This window comes from Vanessa tameamea, chromosome 28 (assembly GCF_037043105.1).
Source record: "Vanessa tameamea isolate UH-Manoa-2023 chromosome 28, ilVanTame1 primary haplotype, whole genome shotgun sequence".
NCBI lineage: Eukaryota > Metazoa > Arthropoda > Insecta > Lepidoptera > Nymphalidae > Vanessa > Vanessa tameamea.
The window spans coordinates 5343611-5362458 of NC_087336.1; the positions used below are offsets into that span (position 1 = coordinate 5343611).

Genomic DNA, 18848 nt, shown 5'->3' on the forward strand with positions numbered 1-18848 from the left:
TAATAAAATAACATGAATATATAACTAAAACTAATAAATAAATGATGTTTTTTTAAGTAAGGGGCTTTTATGTATACAAAATATGTCAGTCCCAATGTTCTCTTACAATTTACCTTATCTAATACAGTATAATTACAATTTATTTCTAGAAATTACATGATTATTAATTAGCTACATCTTAAAAAATATCTTTAGAGAGGCTGCATGTGTCAGGACTATATCATAAATAGTTTTATCCGATAATGTCCTTGGTTCTAGGATACTTTGGAAAACACCGATATCTAATAGATATTTTAATATAAAATATATTTGTGCATATATTTATTAACATTAATTGCTTAAATATATACAAATATGAATTAAAAATAGTTACTGTATAAATCTTGACCGCGTGGAATGGCGGCAAGAATGCTAGCAGCATTTCCCCGTTGAATCGCAATTCCGATCCTCTGGGCCAAAAACGAACCAGCCCTCCTGTCACCAGTGGAGGCAATAAGGCGAGGTGTTATACTTTTGATGAAGATTTTTGCATAATAATATATTCATATTTAATTTAGTAATTTCTGCAGCTCTCTCTATTCAGTTCTTGACATATTCTGTTAAGATGTGATATAAATCTTCCACTTCGTTCCAATATTCACAATTGAGTGATTTTGGTGACTTTTACTCATCAAATAAGAAAATTTCTTTGATGGAATGTGCCCAGAACAAAAACGTAAATATAGAATACACGAATTATATATCAACAAATCAATTATATTATCAATATATATAAAATTACAAGTATATAATCTAAGTACACACACCTCGAACATAACGAAAAAAAGAAAAAAAAATAATGACAAAATACAAAAAAGGATAAAAATAAAATAAATTATTGGTGATAAGGCATTTAAAACGAAAAGTGATCTTTTACAAGTTTTTTAAAAATGTCTATGGATTTGGCTTCCCGAATATTTAAAGGGAGTTTGTTCCAGAGCTTAATAGCCTGAATTGTAAAAGAATTTAGTGAAAGTGATAACAAATAGGTACAACGTACACAGTTTTCACTCATTAGGAAATACAAACCGCTATGTCCCTGCGTTTTAAAACTGTAATATCTTCGAAAATATTCATTTAAATTACATGCTGTAAAGGGCCATATTGATCTATATTGAATGCACAATTTATTTAAGGTACCTAATTGGATAAGGATTAATGCTATATTGCTTAAAATCGCTTCGAAAATAAGCTATTATTTCTCGTAAAAAGTAAACGATAAAAAATGTTTATTGTGGGTTATCTTTAAGAGATAGATATATACCATCGCGGACTTTTTTATAGAAATTTTTGAGGTGTACAATTCTTTAGTACATTATTTTGATCTATCTAGTAGGGTTCAGCCAGCGTTTACAATGTAAGCGCAAAAAAATGTATAAATTTACGACATCCCATTAGAAACTTTTAAAATTATTAGTGTCACTTAACTATATTGTCTTTGTATTATACACAAAAACCTTCCTCTCGAATCACTCTATCTATTAAAAAAAACCGCATCAAAATCCGTTTCGTAGTTTTAAAGATTTAAGCATACAAAGGGACATAGGGACAGAGAAAGCGACTTTGTTTTATACTATAATAAAAAAATAATATAATATAATATAATATAATATAATATAATATAATATAATATAATATAATATAATATAATATAATATAATATAATATAATATAATATAATATAATATAATATAATATAATATAATATAATATAATATAATATAATATAATATAATATAATATAATATAATATAATATAATATAATATAATATAATATAATATAATATAATATAATATAATATAATATAATATAATATAATATAATATAATATAATATAATATAATATAATATAATATAATATAATATAATATAATATAATATAATATAATATAATATAATATAATATAATATAATATAATATAATATAATATAATATACTAATACTAAAGACTAAAGATACTTGTATTAGTTTCCAAATTAATCAATATAAGTATATTCTAATTCTTAGACAGCAATATACAGCATTAACCATTAATAATGTGTACCTCGCTCCAGACCCAATCAGTTGCCAACCCACCAATGCTTATATAACACACGCAGGGGCTGTATAAAGCTCAGTCACTGCCAAACCACGCTCGAAACAAGTTGATTTAACATATTTGTATCACGATCAACAACCAATCAGTTGCCACACACCAGAACGTATATAACACGCGTAAAAGCCGCGTTCAGCTCAGTCATTGTCAAACCGCGCTTGTAACAACTTCAAGTGAAACACACAATGTCGTCTAAAAAGAAAAGCAAATCCAGATCATCACGGGCTGGTCTCCATTTTCCAGTTGGAAGGATTCACAAGATCTTGAAGAAAGGGAACTACGCGCCGAGGATTGGGGGAGGAGCTCCTGTTTATTTGGCAGCGGCCCTCGAATATCTTTCAGCAGAAATACTGGAGTTAGCAGCGGAAGTTGCTAAGGAGAATAATAAGTCTCGTGTCATCCCACGCCATATACTTTTCGCTATTAAAAATGACGAAGAGCTGAACAGGATGCTGTCCGGTGTTACCATATCGCAGGGCGGTGTGTTGCCAGCTATTCATTCGCAATTACTTCCGAAGAAAACCGTAAAGAGTTCTCAATCTCAATAAATTGTATGATATTATTATTTATGTATTTATTTTGATGTAGGTCGAACGAATGATCTGAATGACAAAGTCCTTTTAAGGGCTGCATTTTTGTGTTTCAAACACTTGACGTTAAATTGTTGATAATTTAAGGCATTTTTTTTTTAAATTTTGCAATTAATTAATTAAATAAGTAAAATATAAAACCTAATTTAACAAAACTTTTTCGGAACTAGGTAAATAAATATACATTTTTTAAACTTATTGAAATATTTGGAGTATGGCTTTGTTTGTCTAGGTACCACCAACTCATCAGATATTCTACTTAGTATTATCTGTGTTTCTGTTTAAAAAGGTTGAGTCAGTGTAACTTAACTACAGGCGCAAAGGACATAATAAATAAATAAATTGGCACCCAGGGTTGGTGGCGCATTGCCTTTGTAAGGTATGGCGATGGTGATCACTTATTTTATTATTATAAATGGCCCATTTGCTCGTCCGTTTACCTATATTATAATATTTGTTTATAGATTTTATTTGTGCGTATATGGCAGATTGTTTGCCAATGTCCCGTGCGTTGGAAAAGACACGACGTAGATTGAACGGTACGGTCGAGATTACATATTTAATTTAATTCTGAAGCCGTAATAGATATGTTACTAACATATTCTATATGATTATTCGTGCGGAATAAGAGTAGAAGGTAAAGAGTAATTGTCAATAATCGTAGTTTAAACTTGACTATTCGTAGTGTTTTTTAACTTATACCCTCTTACAGCGAGATATGATATATTAGAATTGGTTTCATTTGAAATACAACTTTTTTTTCTACTGGTATCTGTACTGGGTATACTGTACCAAGCACTTTGTATTTAGTATTTAAATACATTTTTGATAAAATTTATTTCTTTGAATCGAGAGATATCTGTATATATAAAATATTCTGTATGTGTGTATGTAACTTAACATCTAAACGGGTGGACCGATATCGATGATTTTGTATTTGAGTTGGTTTAGATTGGACCCAGTAGGTGGCGCTGCAATCGGCTATTAAATCTTCACACCACGATAAATTCAGAACGGGTAGCTAGTACTGTATATGACATAAACAGTTAAAACAAAACACTTTCTTTTTGTAAATGTCTCGTCGTGAAACGTCAATATGCAGCCCTGAAAAGGGCTTTGTCTAGTTACTAGTTACTCTCAGTGTATTTTATTCAGTAAATCTTTATAAACATAAACATATTATATATTTTTGTAATAATGTTACTACGCCCTCTCACCGCGAACTCTTCTCGCTAATTGAATATCTTTAGGCATTATCGTAACCCTCTTCGCGTGAATAGCGCATAAATTCGTATCTTCAAACAGTCCAACTAAATACGCTTCACTCGCTTCTTGAAGCGCCATAACAGCTGAACTCTGAAATCTCAAGTCCGTTTTAAAATCCTGAGCGATTTCTCTGACTAACCGCTGGAACGGTAGCTTCCTTATTAGCAGTTCTGTACTCTTCTGGTATCTTCTAATTTCTCTCAAAGCGACGGTTCCTGGACGATATCTGTGAGGTTTCTTGACACCTCCAGTCGCTGGAGCGCTTTTTCTAGCGGCTTTTGTCGCTAGTTGTTTCCTAGGCGCTTTGCCGCCTGTTGATTTTCGAGCGGTTTGTTTCGTGCGCGCCATTTTGGTGGTTATGCTTAATCCTTGTCGTAATGCAACTGGAATGTTTTGATGTCTTATTTATAGTTTTTTCTCATCCCCACCACTAATTATATTTTTTATTATAAAACAAATACCCTCCTTTTTAATTATTTCTCTTTGCTTTGTTTTCTTAAATAAAATTATGAAAGACGTAGTTTGGTACCAATAATTATTTAGTATTTTATTATAAGTATATCAGATGACATTTAATTTTTTTTTTCATTTTTATACTTTAAGGCTTAAATACTTGTAGTGGGTAATTTTGTTCTAGTAATTATGATGTGTTTTTCAGATATACCCCAAAACTTACTTAATACTTTAAATTGTTTCTGATTCTTAATTCATTGTATTGACTATTTTTTATTAAACTTTTTCGAAAACATTGAAAATGAAAGACCTTTTTATGTCAATAAGTAAACTGCACGTTAAAGTTAATTTAGTAATATTGTTTGTATTCAATGGATATCCAATAAATATGTACTTGGTGCCAGGGTTTTGTGCAAGACCGTCTGTGTAGGTCCATCCACTCAAAATGTATTCTACCACCAAACAGCAGTACTCAGTATTGTTGCGTTCCGGTTTGAAGGGTGAGTGAGCCAGTGTAATTACAGGCACAGGAGACATTACATCTTAGTTAACAAGGTTAGTAGCGTTGTAGGAAATGGTAAATGAATAATAATATTTTTTTATTTAATAAAAGGGCAATTTTATGACTTAACGGTTAGTTGTTAGCACCGATGAGTATGACATTCACTACCGACCATATGAACTGAGATTTTACATATCTACCTTCTTCCTCTAATAATTATACTGTCTCATTCACTCTCGCTGCTCAATGATTATTGCTTTGCGGTCGAATAATGTTTTTAAAAATATTTAATCTGTGTTCTGATTGGTTGATTATGTTAACTAATCACACAACTATAATATTTGTTGTCATCTCAGAATGCATAAAAGAGTCGTACAAATACGATATCGACTAATATAAGGCGAAATACCGAATAGTACAGAAGTGATTTATAAAAATGGTACCTAAAGCAACATTACACGCGAAGAAGAAGAAGGAAGTCATAGAGAAGCCCATAGCAAAAACAAAGAAGATGAAAAAGAAGAATTACCAGAGCTTCTCGATTTACATATTTAAATTATTACGAAGCGTTATAAAAGAAAATTTCGGTATATCGCGGCATTCCATGTTGATTATGAACAATTTTGTCAATGATATGTTAGAGAAAATCGCCTCTGAAGCTGGGAGGTTGGCGAGTCACAGCAAAAAGACGACATTAGGTAGTCGGGAGATACAGTCGGCGATCAAATTGTTAATACCCGGTGAACTAGCGAAACACGCGGACATTGAAGCGATGAAGGCGATCACGATGTACCACAACAGTCAGGAAAGGGACTCGAAATTGCATTGACGGAAATCATTGCGATTGTTTGACATTTAAAATATTAATAAATTAATTGTTTTGTTTGATTATTTAATTATTTATAATTTAACAAGGTCCTTTTGAGGACCGAATTCTTTTCATGTTTACGATGAGTTGACGTCCAACACCATATTCAAGATTTATCAGATTTTTTCTATAGCCTGTTTTAAAGTTATATATAATATATTAATTACGATTAACCTTTGAAATAACGATTCGAATTTCAACTAAATTTTTTGTTATTATTGCCCACGACTTTTACAAACACATTCAAACATTTCCGAAGACAGGTAGACGTCTCGTTAAGAGGCGAGGTGAAGTTTCTTGATATTAATCATTGAAAAGGGGATGATGTACTGTAGCTGTGACTATGCGTTTATTTTGCTAATCATATTCGTCAAAATATTGTCAATCAATTAAAAAATTTAGAAAAAATTAAAGGTATATTCAGATCTTTATCATATACAAGTAAATTTAGTTTATTTATGTTTATAAATTAATCAAAGACAATGAGATTTAGAACATAAACTATTTTACTAGTATTAACTAATTTGATATATTTCTAACAATATTGTGATGTTAAACGGTTTTTTTTTTTCATTACCAACAAATAACGTTATCGCAGTGTCTTTTTTAATGTTATCATTCAAGATATATTAATAAATTCGGTATGGTAAAATAAAGTTACCTACCTCTTTCCCTAAGCTATAGAATTATTTATAGACAGTTGTTTACCAGAATGATTATTTTCTGTAAATAATAAATACTTTAAACCAAAATATTATATGACTCCATTGTCAATGTTAATCATATTATTGTTAATTAAATATACTTTAATTTTAAAATCATCGAAGTTCTTAGACAAAATAATAAATTCAATTAAATGTTCATAGTTTTGTCTCAATTCTATTTATTATTTGTCAAGAAGTTTATTTGTGTCACGTTCTTTTTTTAAAATATTGATATTTACTCATTGATGGATTAAAAATATTAGAGCAAGCAATTAGATCTTTGCACGTTTTTAATTATCTGTTTCTCCTGTTGTATATTAAAATTTGTATTGTATCAATAACGTTTATTAATAAGGAAATGCTAAATATTCTATAACATTCAGAATGATTCTTGTCTATTTTTCTTAAAACTAGGCATACTATATGTTGCAAGATAAAAATGATATAACTATTATGTTAAATATATTTTAAAAATAATTTAAAAATATATGTAATAACTGATAGAAAATTTAATTAAAAAAAAATCCCTGTCAAATTTAATCGATACAATTGCAATTCAATTGCATTTATAAAAATATATAAAATAAAAATATTCTTACTTTAACTGTATAAAATTCTGCATTAAAAATAAATTAAAACTACCGTCACAATAAAAAGCTTCCTCGTCTATAAATAGCGACGCGCAAACCGAAACCGCGCCATTTCAAAATTGTCCATCAAAATGACAGGTCGCGGTAAAGGCGGGAAAGGTCTGGGAAAAGGAGGCGCGAAGCGTCACCGGAAAGTGCTCAGAGATAACATCCAGGGCATCACGAAGCCTGCGATAAGAAGATTGGCCAGACGAGGTGGAGTTAAAAGAATATCCGGTCTCATTTACGAAGAGACCCGTGGCGTTTTGAAGATATTTCTAGAAAATGTAATACGCGACGCAGTTACGTACACAGAACACGCGAAGAGAAAAACCGTGACAGCGATGGACGTCGTCTACGCTCTGAAACGTCAAGGGCGAACTCTTTACGGTTTTGGCGGGTGAATTAAAATTTTAGAAATATATAGATTATAAATATTAATAAAGTGATGTTATTTTGGTTGTTTTATTTATTGATTTCAAACAAGGCCCTTTTAAGGGCCGCAGTATTTTGTTTCTTGATGAGACGTCACTTTTTTTTTTTTTAAATAAGTAAGTAAGCTATAGTAAAGGCAATCCTTGCGTATTATTTTGCAATTGCATTTTTATAAGAAATCAAAGTTCAGTTAGGTCATAAGTAAGGAATAAGGTTTTTGCTCTATAGGTATGTTTTTTTTTTAGTAAATGTATTTTGATTATTTCTCGAACATATTATAAATAAATAATTAAGCGTTCTGCTTTTGTTCCTATCATGAGTTTTTTTATAGACTTAAGATAGTATTTTAATTATAATGATATTTTAACTTAACTGAAGACTCAAACATTCTATTGTGCTGTTTTTGAAATCGTTTAAATTATTTTAACCTGAAAGATACCAAACAACATTTACAATAGGTGTAGGTATACAAGATGTATAGATACTTTTTTTTAACCTTTATTCGTAAATTTGTGTAGTTTTTACATTATTTTATTTTTTAACTGGGGCTTTTTATAGGAGCTGCTCAGATGAAACGGTTCAAGTAGCGTGTACCTTAGCTAATAGTCTTATATTTAGTCAAATCTTTATCTTATAATTTACATGGGACTACCCTCTTTGTTTAATCTTTTTATTAAAAAGTATTAAAACTTGAGGGTTTTATGAAATTAAAAATACAGTCCAATAATTAATACACACAGTTTATAATATTCGGACATCTAACGTTATGCCACCCGCTTGAGTGGGAACAATCGGATACAAAAAATAATCGGAAGTCAGTTTACGAACTAGTAAAGTCAAATTATTCTTTACTGTGTATATCAATAATATGATGATTAACGAAATTATTATTAATAAATTATAGACATAATAAGATATAGGTAAATAAATCACCAAGATATATATCATTTGGAGAAGTTATACGCTACAGAAGCTGGGCGTCTATAGGCTACTTGTTAACAATAGGTAACAAATTGAAACTGATTTTCCCGTGTAAAACGTGTCATATATTAATAGATTGTCGTTCGAAAGCCTCGTGGATCTAGTGTTATAGCTTCCGCCTACTCCTACGACGGTGCGATGGCTTGCGTTGACATTTTGCGTTGTGTGTGCGATGTGCGACGTTGCAACGCAAGCTTGGCATGCAGTGTGTTAATCCGTTGGAACGATGCAACACAACGTATTATTAGTTTTACTACAGGTGGCACATTTGCCAATCCAATCAAAGTCACGGGTTAACTCGCCAAGTTATCTCGGGCTGTTTTTAAAGATAATTTTTTTTGCCAGAAAATCCCAATCACGTCTGCTGTGATATTCGAACTCTGGACCTCGATATCTGCTGTCGATCAAGTCGTTCATTTAAAATAATATTAGTCTGTTAAATAAAACACATATCAACATAAATGTTTTAATATATTCCAATATTATTGAGTATGTGTGTCAATATCATCTGGTGCACGTCTCGGAACACGGTCCGTACGTTGTCGGTGTCTGTGGCGGTCGTGAAGTGGAAGTAGCACTCGCGCGGCCGGCTCGCTTCGAGGATCACGAAGCGCTCCGCTGACGACGTGAAGTTGCGCCGTTCTCGCTTCCTCGTCGTCAGCTCCTTGGTTATTTTAACGTAGACGATCATTTATTTACAAGAAATACTCGACTGATTCTGATTAAAATAAAATTAATTGTCATTTAAATGTTATAATAAGTAATTAGGAAAATAAGTGATTACGGGACATAGTGTGCTATGCCTTAGCGCGGACGAGTGGTAGTGAAAGAGGGTACCTCAACCCCACCGCTGGAGTCGGTGCGTATAACGTGTAGCCTAACGAGTTAGCGGTCGCTGATGTAATAAAATCGCGCTTAAAACCTCTATGCATCGAATTAACCCACCATCCCCTAAACAGGGAACATCTAATAACGATATACTTACAACAAACATGCTCCGTATGAACTGCTTCGTCCGAGTGTACTCGTCGCCCTGGCAATCGAAATCTGTGTACTGTGGGAAGTATGGTGCGATGCTGCGACCTTGGGATATCTTATTTTGCAGTAGATCTTGCTTATTCAGAAAAACAATTAAACCGGCTTCTATTAGGAATCTGTAATCAAATATTGTATGAATAAATTAAAAATATTCGTTACTTTTTTTATCAGATAGGTCGGCAGAGGTGCAAATGGGCCGCCTGATGGTAAGTGGTCACCAAAGCTTATGAGATAAGGTGTTATGTTCCTTGTGTCTGTAGTTACTGACTAACCCTTCAAACCTCAACTTGCTGTTTATAGGTAAAAAATATGATGAGTGGGTGGTACTCACCCAGATGAGCTAGAAGAATGCCCAACACTAATTACTTCAAATCTTATATGCCTTATGAGATCTATTAGATATTGTCCGAATTTATTAATTTAAATAACTGTGATTGTCCCACATGTGGGCTAATGTCATTTGGGGTTTAAGTGAAAACTCGATATGTACCCCAAAATATAAATTATTGTGACAATTATTATACAGTTGATATAAGGCGGAGAAAGTGCTCAACACGAGGCGTCACTGTGAACTGTCGTTGTAGAACGCGTGTATGCGTTTTATATGATCGCGGCGGCAACTGCTCAAAAGATACCAACCATACCGACACCCGCGGTATCGGGCGGTGTCGGTCGGCGGCGCGATCGATGTGTGCCGCGGTATTCCCCGTCGGCGAGGACAAACACCGCACCGTTGCGGGACGGAACCGACAAAAGGATCGCGTCGGCTTGTCGGCATTAGGCTGTGAATCGCCGACACTAAGAAGTGCGGTGCTTTGATGTACCGCCACAGTCATATCTTAGAATGTATTTTTTAATGTTGCATAATTTTTACCCTTAATTTAATCATTTAATCTACATTTTAGTCCCCAAATAATATATACGCCATCATCACCTGCTTTGCCAGACATCTTCAAATAGAACCAGTGATTCTTGCAGCCTGTTCTGGGCGTTGTCTTCGCGTAACTTTTGGTCGAAATCGCTGCAGGCCACCACGAACCAGATCGCGTGGATACCTTCGAACACCTGGAATAATATTACTAGAACTTGTATTAACTTGCGTGATCGTACTGTAAACAAAAAGGCCTCTCGTCTTTAAGGAGAAATTTTGCAGCATATTCCACAACGTTGATCTTGAGCTGGTGGTGTGAAACGCTAAAGAAATACTAACTAACTAATTTAACTAAATTCCTCACAGATTTACTATGTACATTTTAGATAATAATTTATAGTCTGCAATAAAATAAACCCATTAGTGGGGTACAGGGGCGGACTAACAGGGGGGGAAGGGGCGGCTCGCCCCGGGCCTCCAGTCTTGAGGGGCCCTCAAATGCATCCGCGTTCCCCTGATCAAATCCTAAACAAGATTTTAAAAATGTGCTTTTGTATAATCGCTATAGTTCGATTAGTGTCATTAGGTGTGTAGTGTTTGTATTTAAATAATAACTATGGTAATAGTTATTAACATTGTCTCGTGCTCACGGTGTGGGGGGGCGAACGTCATTCGGGCGAGAGCCATTGGCGAGAGCTGACGTGTCACTTGCGCATACCGTGTGTTGTCGAGCCAGTGAACCATTTAACATAGTGTACACTACAAGGTGTAAGTTTTTAAATACAACGTCAGAGCTATATATGCATCTTTGACGCCCCGGGCCTCTGACGGGTTTAGTCCGCCTCTGGTGTGGCATTGGACTCGAGTCGGATTGATTTCCATCGGCTTTCTTCTATAGCTTTGGTAGTGTCTAGAGACGACTTTGGTAATTTATATAAAACTTAATATTTATTATATTAGCAATAACCCATTTTAAGGAATTACTAATATACCTATTTACACCTCCAGTTAAGCGTATTACTTTAGCAATCCAATTAGATAACACCTTAACTCGTGCTAAGAATGGGGTCGAGAATAGCCCAAAGGTCAGGTTCGAACTTTTCACTATAAACAGTTGCTTTATTGACGTTTCAAAGTTTGTATAAATTATGATCTTGTATTAAAAACACAATCACAAAGTTACTTACTTGTATCCATTTCTTTCTCTCCCCCCTCTGGCCCCCGACGTCGAACATCCAGAAATCCTGAACACCGCCGTGCATTGACTTTGGTACCTTAAAGTTAAAATAACAAGCTTAATTTAATTAACGCAATAAATTAATAAAATTATGAATTGATGATGATGTCCCCCTAATCGGTTTGGGCCAAGGCGACCGTATTCAAGGGAGGCTGGTCTCCCTGGGCCAGAGATTGTGGCATATTTATAATGGCATAATTCCGGAACCGACAAGAGTTCAGGCCAAAAGGCGATAACTGCGTTTCCAGCCACGAATGCATACGCTATAAACTTCCAGGCAGAGCAAAAGCTCAGCAGTAAAAACTGAGAATTCCTTGATGGAAAATTCCGATAACTGTTTTATTTCCGAACTTGGGGTATGAACTCCGGAACTTGAGTGTGCGGCCTATTAACTATTGCAGAACTAAAATTATATTTAGCTCATCTCATGTTAAAATGATCTGACAGAGATTGCTTAAAGCATTTAGACTGTTTTTTAAGTGACATTTGTGGGCAGGCGGAAGAATGGGCCACCTGATGGTTCCAAAGATTACTGGCGCACTGTCCATGCAAGGAATTAATAATATTTGTTTCAATGGCCATATCTGTGGCGATGTTGTCCATTTGCCAGTCAGTATAAGCATATTAAATAAAAATTACTTTTTTTTAAAAAATAACTTTTTTTTAAATATTTAATACGGAATCAAAATAAATCCCTTTTTTTTCGAATCGACAGTTGCTGTTAGCCTCTAGAGCGTCACCGAACGGGTATTGAATAATTATCATCATAAATCCTTATTACCTTCACTTTGAATTCAATCTTCTGTATTCCAGTAGTTTTCTGACGACAACGCAGTATGTCCGAGTCGGATGGCAAGTAGTCGGTCTTCGCTATGAGATCTATTCGATTCAAAAAGCTGAAAAAAAATTACAATCGTAAAAGCGCCATCTATTACCACAGCGCGCTATTAAACTTTAAATTAGTAACGGCCGTTTGACAATAGATGGTGCTAGTTTACAAGTTGCAGTCAATTTTTACAGTTAGCACTTTTGAATAACTTCTGGATTCGTTTATAATTATTTAACTTTTATTAAGCTGTGTCTTTTTATCAAAATCAACAATTATAAGTATAAATCCCGTCATTGTTGTAGTTAAACTTACTATTCTGCGCTGTCTAGTAGTTGGTATTCATTGGATCTTTTGAAACATTCCCTAACACCAGCGTCCTTCCACAACGCCCTTACGTGATCAAAATAGTCCTATAAAAAAAGTAAATTGATTATCATCAACAATATTAACGATGTTAATAATCTCAAGATTAATCTCGTATTATCTTACGAGCTTGCGTCAGCTTTCGTCATACTAAATTTTATCAAAAGCGATGTAGTAGTTGAGTTTTGAACGCGTAACAGGCGGACAGACACGAAAGGTATGTATCTCATATTACCGCGGCTCGTCGTAGAAGTAAATCAATATAATTACAAGGAATACAAAAGACATAACACCTTGAATCTAATGGCGTCGGTATATTAACGGTGTAGGGTATGGTTTATATCCAGCGCCGGATTTACACTCGGGGCACCAAATTTTCAGCGGCGATCAAATTTAGAGAGTGAAAAAATATCATATCGTTTTCGCAAATGCATATCTTATATTCCAAAAATGTATTATTTTATTTATTTATTAATTGTATATCAAAACCTTATCTGTTTTAGGTAAAATTTCGAAAATGGTGTGGCATTTTTTATTCTGAATCCGTAACCGTTTATACCCCTTGCAGAGTCTATATTTATGAGCGAAGGTCACCATTACGAATGTTAACAGTTTCCCCATGTGCTCGTCTCCCTTCTCTGAATAAATATTTAAAAAAATATACCTCCGTATACTCAGGGGGCCCGTCGGGACCGATCTTCAATATATACTGTTGAGAACGGACGTTCTTGTTGTTCTGCAACGCGATGCTTAATGTCGGCATGTTGTGTACAATGTCGTATATCGACTCGTGTGTATTGTGCCTTATGTATTTGATTTTTTCTGCTCTTTCACTGAAAAGGACCGGATCCGTAACAACTTTAAGTCTAGACTTCGAGTTCTTTATATAATTATGTTTTCAAATGTATTGTGAATGAATATTTCTCAACACGAATGCTCGTGCATCTGAGTACGTATAATTAAAGAATTGAAATTATTGTGGAGTGAAGTTATATAGTATATTTATTAAGAAAAAGGTGAGTGTTCTCATTTTTACGAGTGAGATGTTCTAATTCTTTGGTGTAATTAAAAAAGTTTTCAATTGCATGCAAATAATTCATTAAATGATAATCAAACTAATTACAAGTAAGTTAGTAATTTTTTCTTTTTTCGCAACTACAGAGACACTCTTAAGCTTATTATTATAAGATATTTTGTCAATTTCATGGGACTTGACAATTCATTGGCGGTTAAGCAAGCTCATCGTATAACTTTGATGTTTCATGACATCAAAAACTTTTAAATTTTTAACATAATTTATATACCTGGCAGAAAAACCCTGGACATGAAGAATTTTCATTTGTTTTATTATTGTCGTTTTGCCACTCTCGCCTGTTCCCAACAGTAACAATTTGATGGCCTGTAAAAAAAAAAACAAATATCTACGGTAGTTTGATGAATACAAAAATATTCTGAAATAAAAAACTAAATTGCCCGTAAATGTTCAACTCCTGTGAAAAATGCCTTCCTTATTGCCTAGCGTACTCCACAAATCAGCTCGAGCGTTGATTGGTACAAAATAAAATAGTAATGGAATTTGAAGCAGCACATTGTTCCACTAAAATGTCATGACATTCTCACGATGTTTTGAAAAGCCGCCGAGCAAGAGATGACTTATAAAGAGCAATTATAAGTCATCATACTTCATTCATATACTCAACCAGCTGCTGCTTTTCTAAATTCTCAAATATAATCTTTTTATACCAAGATATATATAAATCATTTCATTGTCGATGCTAAGGAAAAACATTTTTTAAAGGAAACCTACAGGTATTTTACTATAACAATGCGGTTCTCCTGATTTTTCTACCGTCTTTTTTTCCGTAAATAGTGATTCGCTTTTTTTGAGAATGCTGAGAAATTACAATAATTTAATTCGTCTAACTTACTTCATTATACGTTTTGATCCAATGCTTTATCTCTCTGTCTATCTGTTTGGAGTTATATTCGTCTTCATTGTACGACTTCACACAAGGTAGTATCCTCATTGTTCCTGCAACAAACAGTAGATTCAAAAAGAGAAAATCCAAACGACAGTTATTAAATATAAATGTCAAATTAAATTATAGTGTCCTTATACTATCATTCGTCACGATTTTCTTGCCCTTATCCAATCCCATTAGGGCTTAGCGCAAGCCCATCTGGGTAGGAACCTTCCACTCATCATATATTTTACCGCCAAAAAGCAAGCAATTCGGGTGAGTAAGCCAGTGTAGCTACAGGCACAAGGGACATGCTATCTTAGTACCCAAGTTTGGCGGCGCTTTGATAATGTAAGGAATGATTAATAATTCGTACAGCGCCAATGACCAATGTGGTGACCAGTTAATATCAGGCGGCCGAGGTGCTCGTCTGACTACATATTAAATAAAATAAAAAATGAAAGATGAACGGAATGGCATGTCTGGGACATCTCTTCCATTAATACTATCTCTCTTATTCTGAAATACTCTGCATGTCATTTGTCAAACAGCCAGTGGCTGGTAGTTTATTCAGTTCAGCCACCTAAATTATTATTTAAGACATTATTGTATCTTTACTATTGCAAATATAACCTCAAATAGTAATATATATTATATTTATATATATAGGTAAAGTAGGACGATATTAAATAGTTTTCATTATGATTCATCATCCTCATCCCCCTGCCCTTATTCCAATTTTATTTGGGTTCGGCGTAGCATGTCTTCTTCCATACTTCTCTGTCTGACGTCATCTCACAAGTAACATTCTTTCCAGCCAAATCGTCTTTCACTGAATTCATCCATCGTTTCTTTGGTCGTCCCCTACCTTTATATCGATCCACGTCCATGGTCAAGACCGTCCCCGCAACATGATCATTATGATTAAAGTATCAAAAATGCATTTATCTATTTCTAGTAATTTATAATATAAGCGGTACTTATATCATCATCATCAAATTTTTTATATCTTTTATCTTTAGAATCGACGATAAACCTACTTCCTCTGATTGTTTTTTATTCAAAAAACTATTATTTGATAAAACAATAAAAAATCACACGTGACAACTAGAATAATAAATAAAAAACATTTATACAAAACTATTAACACGTAAATGAAAATATTGCGCGGTAGGGCTTTGTATAAGCCCGTCTGGGTAGGTACCATCCACTCATCAGATATTCAACCACCAATCAGCAATATTTAGTATTTTGTGAGTCAGTGTTATTACAGGCACAAGGGACATAACATCTTAGTTTCCAAGGTTGGTGGCGCATTGGCGATGTACTTAGTGGTTAATATTTCTTACAGCGTCATTGTCTATGGGCGGTGGTGAATTTTTATAATCCGTGTGCCGATGTACTCGTCCTTCTACCTACATCATAAAAATAAATAAAAAAAACTTACGGGTAAGCAAAAAGTTAAAATGGACTCATCAAATATATTAATTAAATATACCTCGTTTTAATTAAAAAAATTACTCATTTTACTTTAATCACAAAATATAGTTACTGTTTAAATAAATATTGGACAACACCACATACATTACTCTGATCCCAATCTAAGTAGCTAAAGCACTTGTGTTATGGAAATCAGAAGTAACGACGGTACCACAAACACCCAGACCCAAGACAATATAGAAAACTAATGAAATTTTTCTACATCGACTCGGCCGGGAATCTAACCCGGGACCTCGGTATCGCGTACCCATGAAAACCGGTGTACACACTACTCGATCACGGAGATCGTCCTCATAAATATAAAGCCATAAGCACAAGCTAGATGTTATCTCAGAAAATAAACAAGGAACGAATTAAATAAACAATTCTGGCAACATGTGATTATTTAATAATTTCGATTTGTAAATAGAACGAATACGATCTTAATTGTCACGATGAGGTACAAGAATATATATATTTTAATTTCTTGAGTACGTCCAAAGCTAACTTTTAACTGAATAGGTTTTAAATCAGTTTTAAGAAATAAAATAACATTTTAACCAATAGGAAGAAGGTAACCCAAAAAAAATATTGTGTGTTATCTATGTATTGTAACAATAATATAATTTATGTAAATTTATATGTAATTACACATGTAATAACATTTAATATTACTTTGACAAGCATTTACGAATGTAATGAACCGATTGAAATTGTATTACACAAATTAAAAACAATTTATTTATAGTCACATGACTTTTTTTTAATGAACTGTAACATTGTTGTTGAGATTTAAATAAAATTATAAATGAAATATAATTTATTCAATAATTTATTTTACTCTGAAAGTTATTTATTGGTTACCGTTAAATTTTTTTTTATTTATGAATCGCTCGTATACTTATATGATATGCCCTGTACTGTATTTAAAAAAAAAATACTGTCACAGACACAATAAACTGAATGAAATTGTAATTGTGAATTTGGTTCATTTATTATGTATAGAGTTTTTTTCTTTATTAATTATTTAGTATAGTCCATGATCCTAGGCTTCTTCGTTCGTATATTTGACTTATATTTACAGTATTTTGTATCGTAATTCGAAATAAACAACAACTGTACATTGAATTAAAAAAATAAACAATCGTTTCTATGATTTATCACTCACAGTTTAGACACGATTGTTTTTGGTACACTTGTAATATAAATAAAAAACAAATTGTTATTTTTACCTTGTATGCAGTCGCCAAAATGTTACAACACAATCAAATCTCAGTTATAATTTAATGGCGGCAAGATATTATTTATCTGTGATAGCGTTATCGAAGATAATATTGATTATTACGATTACAACTGTATATTTTTTATTTTCAAACAAACATTCGGATATTACCGAAAGTGCTATTTTTTAGATTGTTCTATCAAGTGCATTTATAATTTATATCATCAGTATCTTGTTAATCTCTTAAGGGATATACGTCGTTGACCTTGCACGATTCGGCGTTACCGATAAATACAGAGGGAAAAATGTAACCTATAACGGTAATGATACGTTTCCGATTCTATTTCGATCTAACATCGACTATTTCTCATAAAAATAACCTCAGCTTGAACGAAACTAAAGACCAATTCTTAATTTTGTTGGTACGATCTAACTGCGATTTTACACTTCGATTTAACTGCGACCTAAACGCAAGTTTGCGTTTTTGAATATGTTTTTTTTATGGTATAAGTTGGCGGACGAGCATATGGGCCACCTGATGGTAAGTGGTCACCACCGCCCATAGACAATGGCGCTGTAAGAAATATTAACCATTCATCGCCAATGCGCCACCAACCTTGGGAACCAAGATCTTATGTCCCTTGTGCCTGTAATTACACTGACTCACAAAATACTATGTATTGCTGATTGGTGGTAGAATATCAGATGAGTGTGTGGTACCTACTCAGACGGGCTTGCACAAAGCCCTGCCACCAAGTAGACCAAGTAGAAGTACTCGACTGAAGGGAACCATTACGTTTCGATTCGATTAATACTCGATATTCGATATAATCTGATGTAGAGTACCCTTAGTACGAGTTTGACAGTTGAACTATAAAGTATTTTACTTTCGTTTTTCTTCCATACTAATCCTATCAGCGCCCCAAGCGAAAACGCAGATGAACTAAATTCGGTAGTACGAGTTTTTATAACGGAATTTATCGACTTTGAAGTCGAAATAAGGCGAGGCGTTCGACATTTTGCGTTGTTCAGCACAATGTCTCGTGTGTCTGGTCATCAGTGCAGGACTGATTTATTATTTTATTAGGCGACAAAGGATTTGATATCGATAACATAAATAAAAATCGTTAAAAAATATACGTATTATGTAAAATATATCCGAAATCATAAAGGAAATCAAGAAGAAATTTTACCTATCTAAAATATTATAAACACGTTGTAAGTTATGTTAACGTTTCTTACAAGTGGGAATAGGCTTTTGCCCAACAGTGGGACAGTTACAA

At 33.4% G+C, this 18848-nt stretch overlaps 5 protein-coding genes across 5 annotated transcripts; 3 read left to right on the top strand and 2 right to left on the bottom strand.

Annotated features, from left to right (window-relative positions):
* Positions 1-2322: 2322 nt before the first annotated feature.
* On the top strand, positions 2323-2685 carry LOC113391844 (histone H2A, sperm-like). The gene has a single exon (XM_026627946.2). The coding sequence runs from the start codon at positions 2323-2325 to the stop codon at positions 2683-2685; it is 363 nt and encodes a 120-aa protein (XP_026483731.1).
* A 1137-nt stretch (positions 2686-3822) lies between these two features.
* On the bottom strand, positions 3823-4364 carry LOC113391843 (histone H3-like). Its single transcript, XM_026627945.2, has one exon. The coding sequence runs from the start codon at positions 4339-4341 to the stop codon at positions 3931-3933; it is 411 nt and encodes a 136-aa protein (XP_026483730.1). The 5' UTR covers positions 4342-4364; the 3' UTR covers positions 3823-3930.
* A 1020-nt stretch (positions 4365-5384) lies between these two features.
* Positions 5385-5777, top strand: LOC113391904 (late histone H2B.L4-like). Its single transcript, XM_026628033.1, has one exon. The coding sequence runs from the start codon at positions 5385-5387 to the stop codon at positions 5775-5777; it is 393 nt and encodes a 130-aa protein (XP_026483818.1).
* A 1464-nt stretch (positions 5778-7241) lies between these two features.
* LOC113391847 (histone H4-like) lies at positions 7242-7553 on the top strand. Its single transcript, XM_026627952.2, has one exon. It carries the CDS (start codon positions 7242-7244, stop codon positions 7551-7553), a length of 312 nt encoding a protein of 103 aa, XP_026483737.1.
* A 1477-nt stretch (positions 7554-9030) lies between these two features.
* On the bottom strand, positions 9031-17670 carry LOC113391835 (guanine nucleotide-binding protein G(f) subunit alpha). The gene is made up of 10 exons (XM_026627934.2): positions 17576-17670; positions 14832-14935; positions 14208-14302; positions 13568-13736; positions 12853-12950; positions 12493-12607; positions 11662-11748; positions 10538-10668; positions 9551-9719; positions 9031-9229 (listed from the first exon to the last, which is right to left on the bottom strand). The coding sequence occupies exons 2-10, from the start codon at positions 14928-14930 to the stop codon at positions 9032-9034; spliced, it is 1161 nt and encodes a 386-aa protein (XP_026483719.1). The 5' UTR covers positions 14931-14935; positions 17576-17670; the 3' UTR covers position 9031.
* Between the last annotated feature and the right edge of the window lie 1178 nt (positions 17671-18848).

What these genes read in the sequence shown, in the direction of transcription:
- LOC113391844 (XM_026627946.2), top strand. Translation starts at nt 2,323, where the DNA reads ATGTCGTCTAAAAAGAAAAGCAAATCCAGATCATCACGGGCTGGTCTC.
- LOC113391843 (XM_026627945.2), bottom strand. Translation starts at nt 4,341, where the DNA reads ATGGCGCGCACGAAACAAACCGCTCGAAAATCAACAGGCGGCAAAGCG.
- LOC113391904 (XM_026628033.1), top strand. Translation starts at nt 5,385, where the DNA reads ATGGTACCTAAAGCAACATTACACGCGAAGAAGAAGAAGGAAGTCATA.
- LOC113391847 (XM_026627952.2), top strand. Translation starts at nt 7,242, where the DNA reads ATGACAGGTCGCGGTAAAGGCGGGAAAGGTCTGGGAAAAGGAGGCGCG.
- LOC113391835 (XM_026627934.2), bottom strand. Translation starts at nt 14,930, where the DNA reads ATGAGGATACTACCTTGTGTGAAGTCGTACAATGAAGACGAATATAAC. An exon ending in GGCCCCCTGAGTATACGGAG is followed by an intron (nt 12,951 to 13,567) that starts GTATATTTTTTT and finishes CTTTTTTTATAG; the next exon opens with GACTATTTTGATCACGTAAG. An exon ending in TCATACGGAGCATGTTTGTT is followed by an intron (nt 9,230 to 9,550) that starts GTAAGTATATCG and finishes AAAATAACCAAG; the next exon opens with GAGCTGACGACGAGGAAGCG.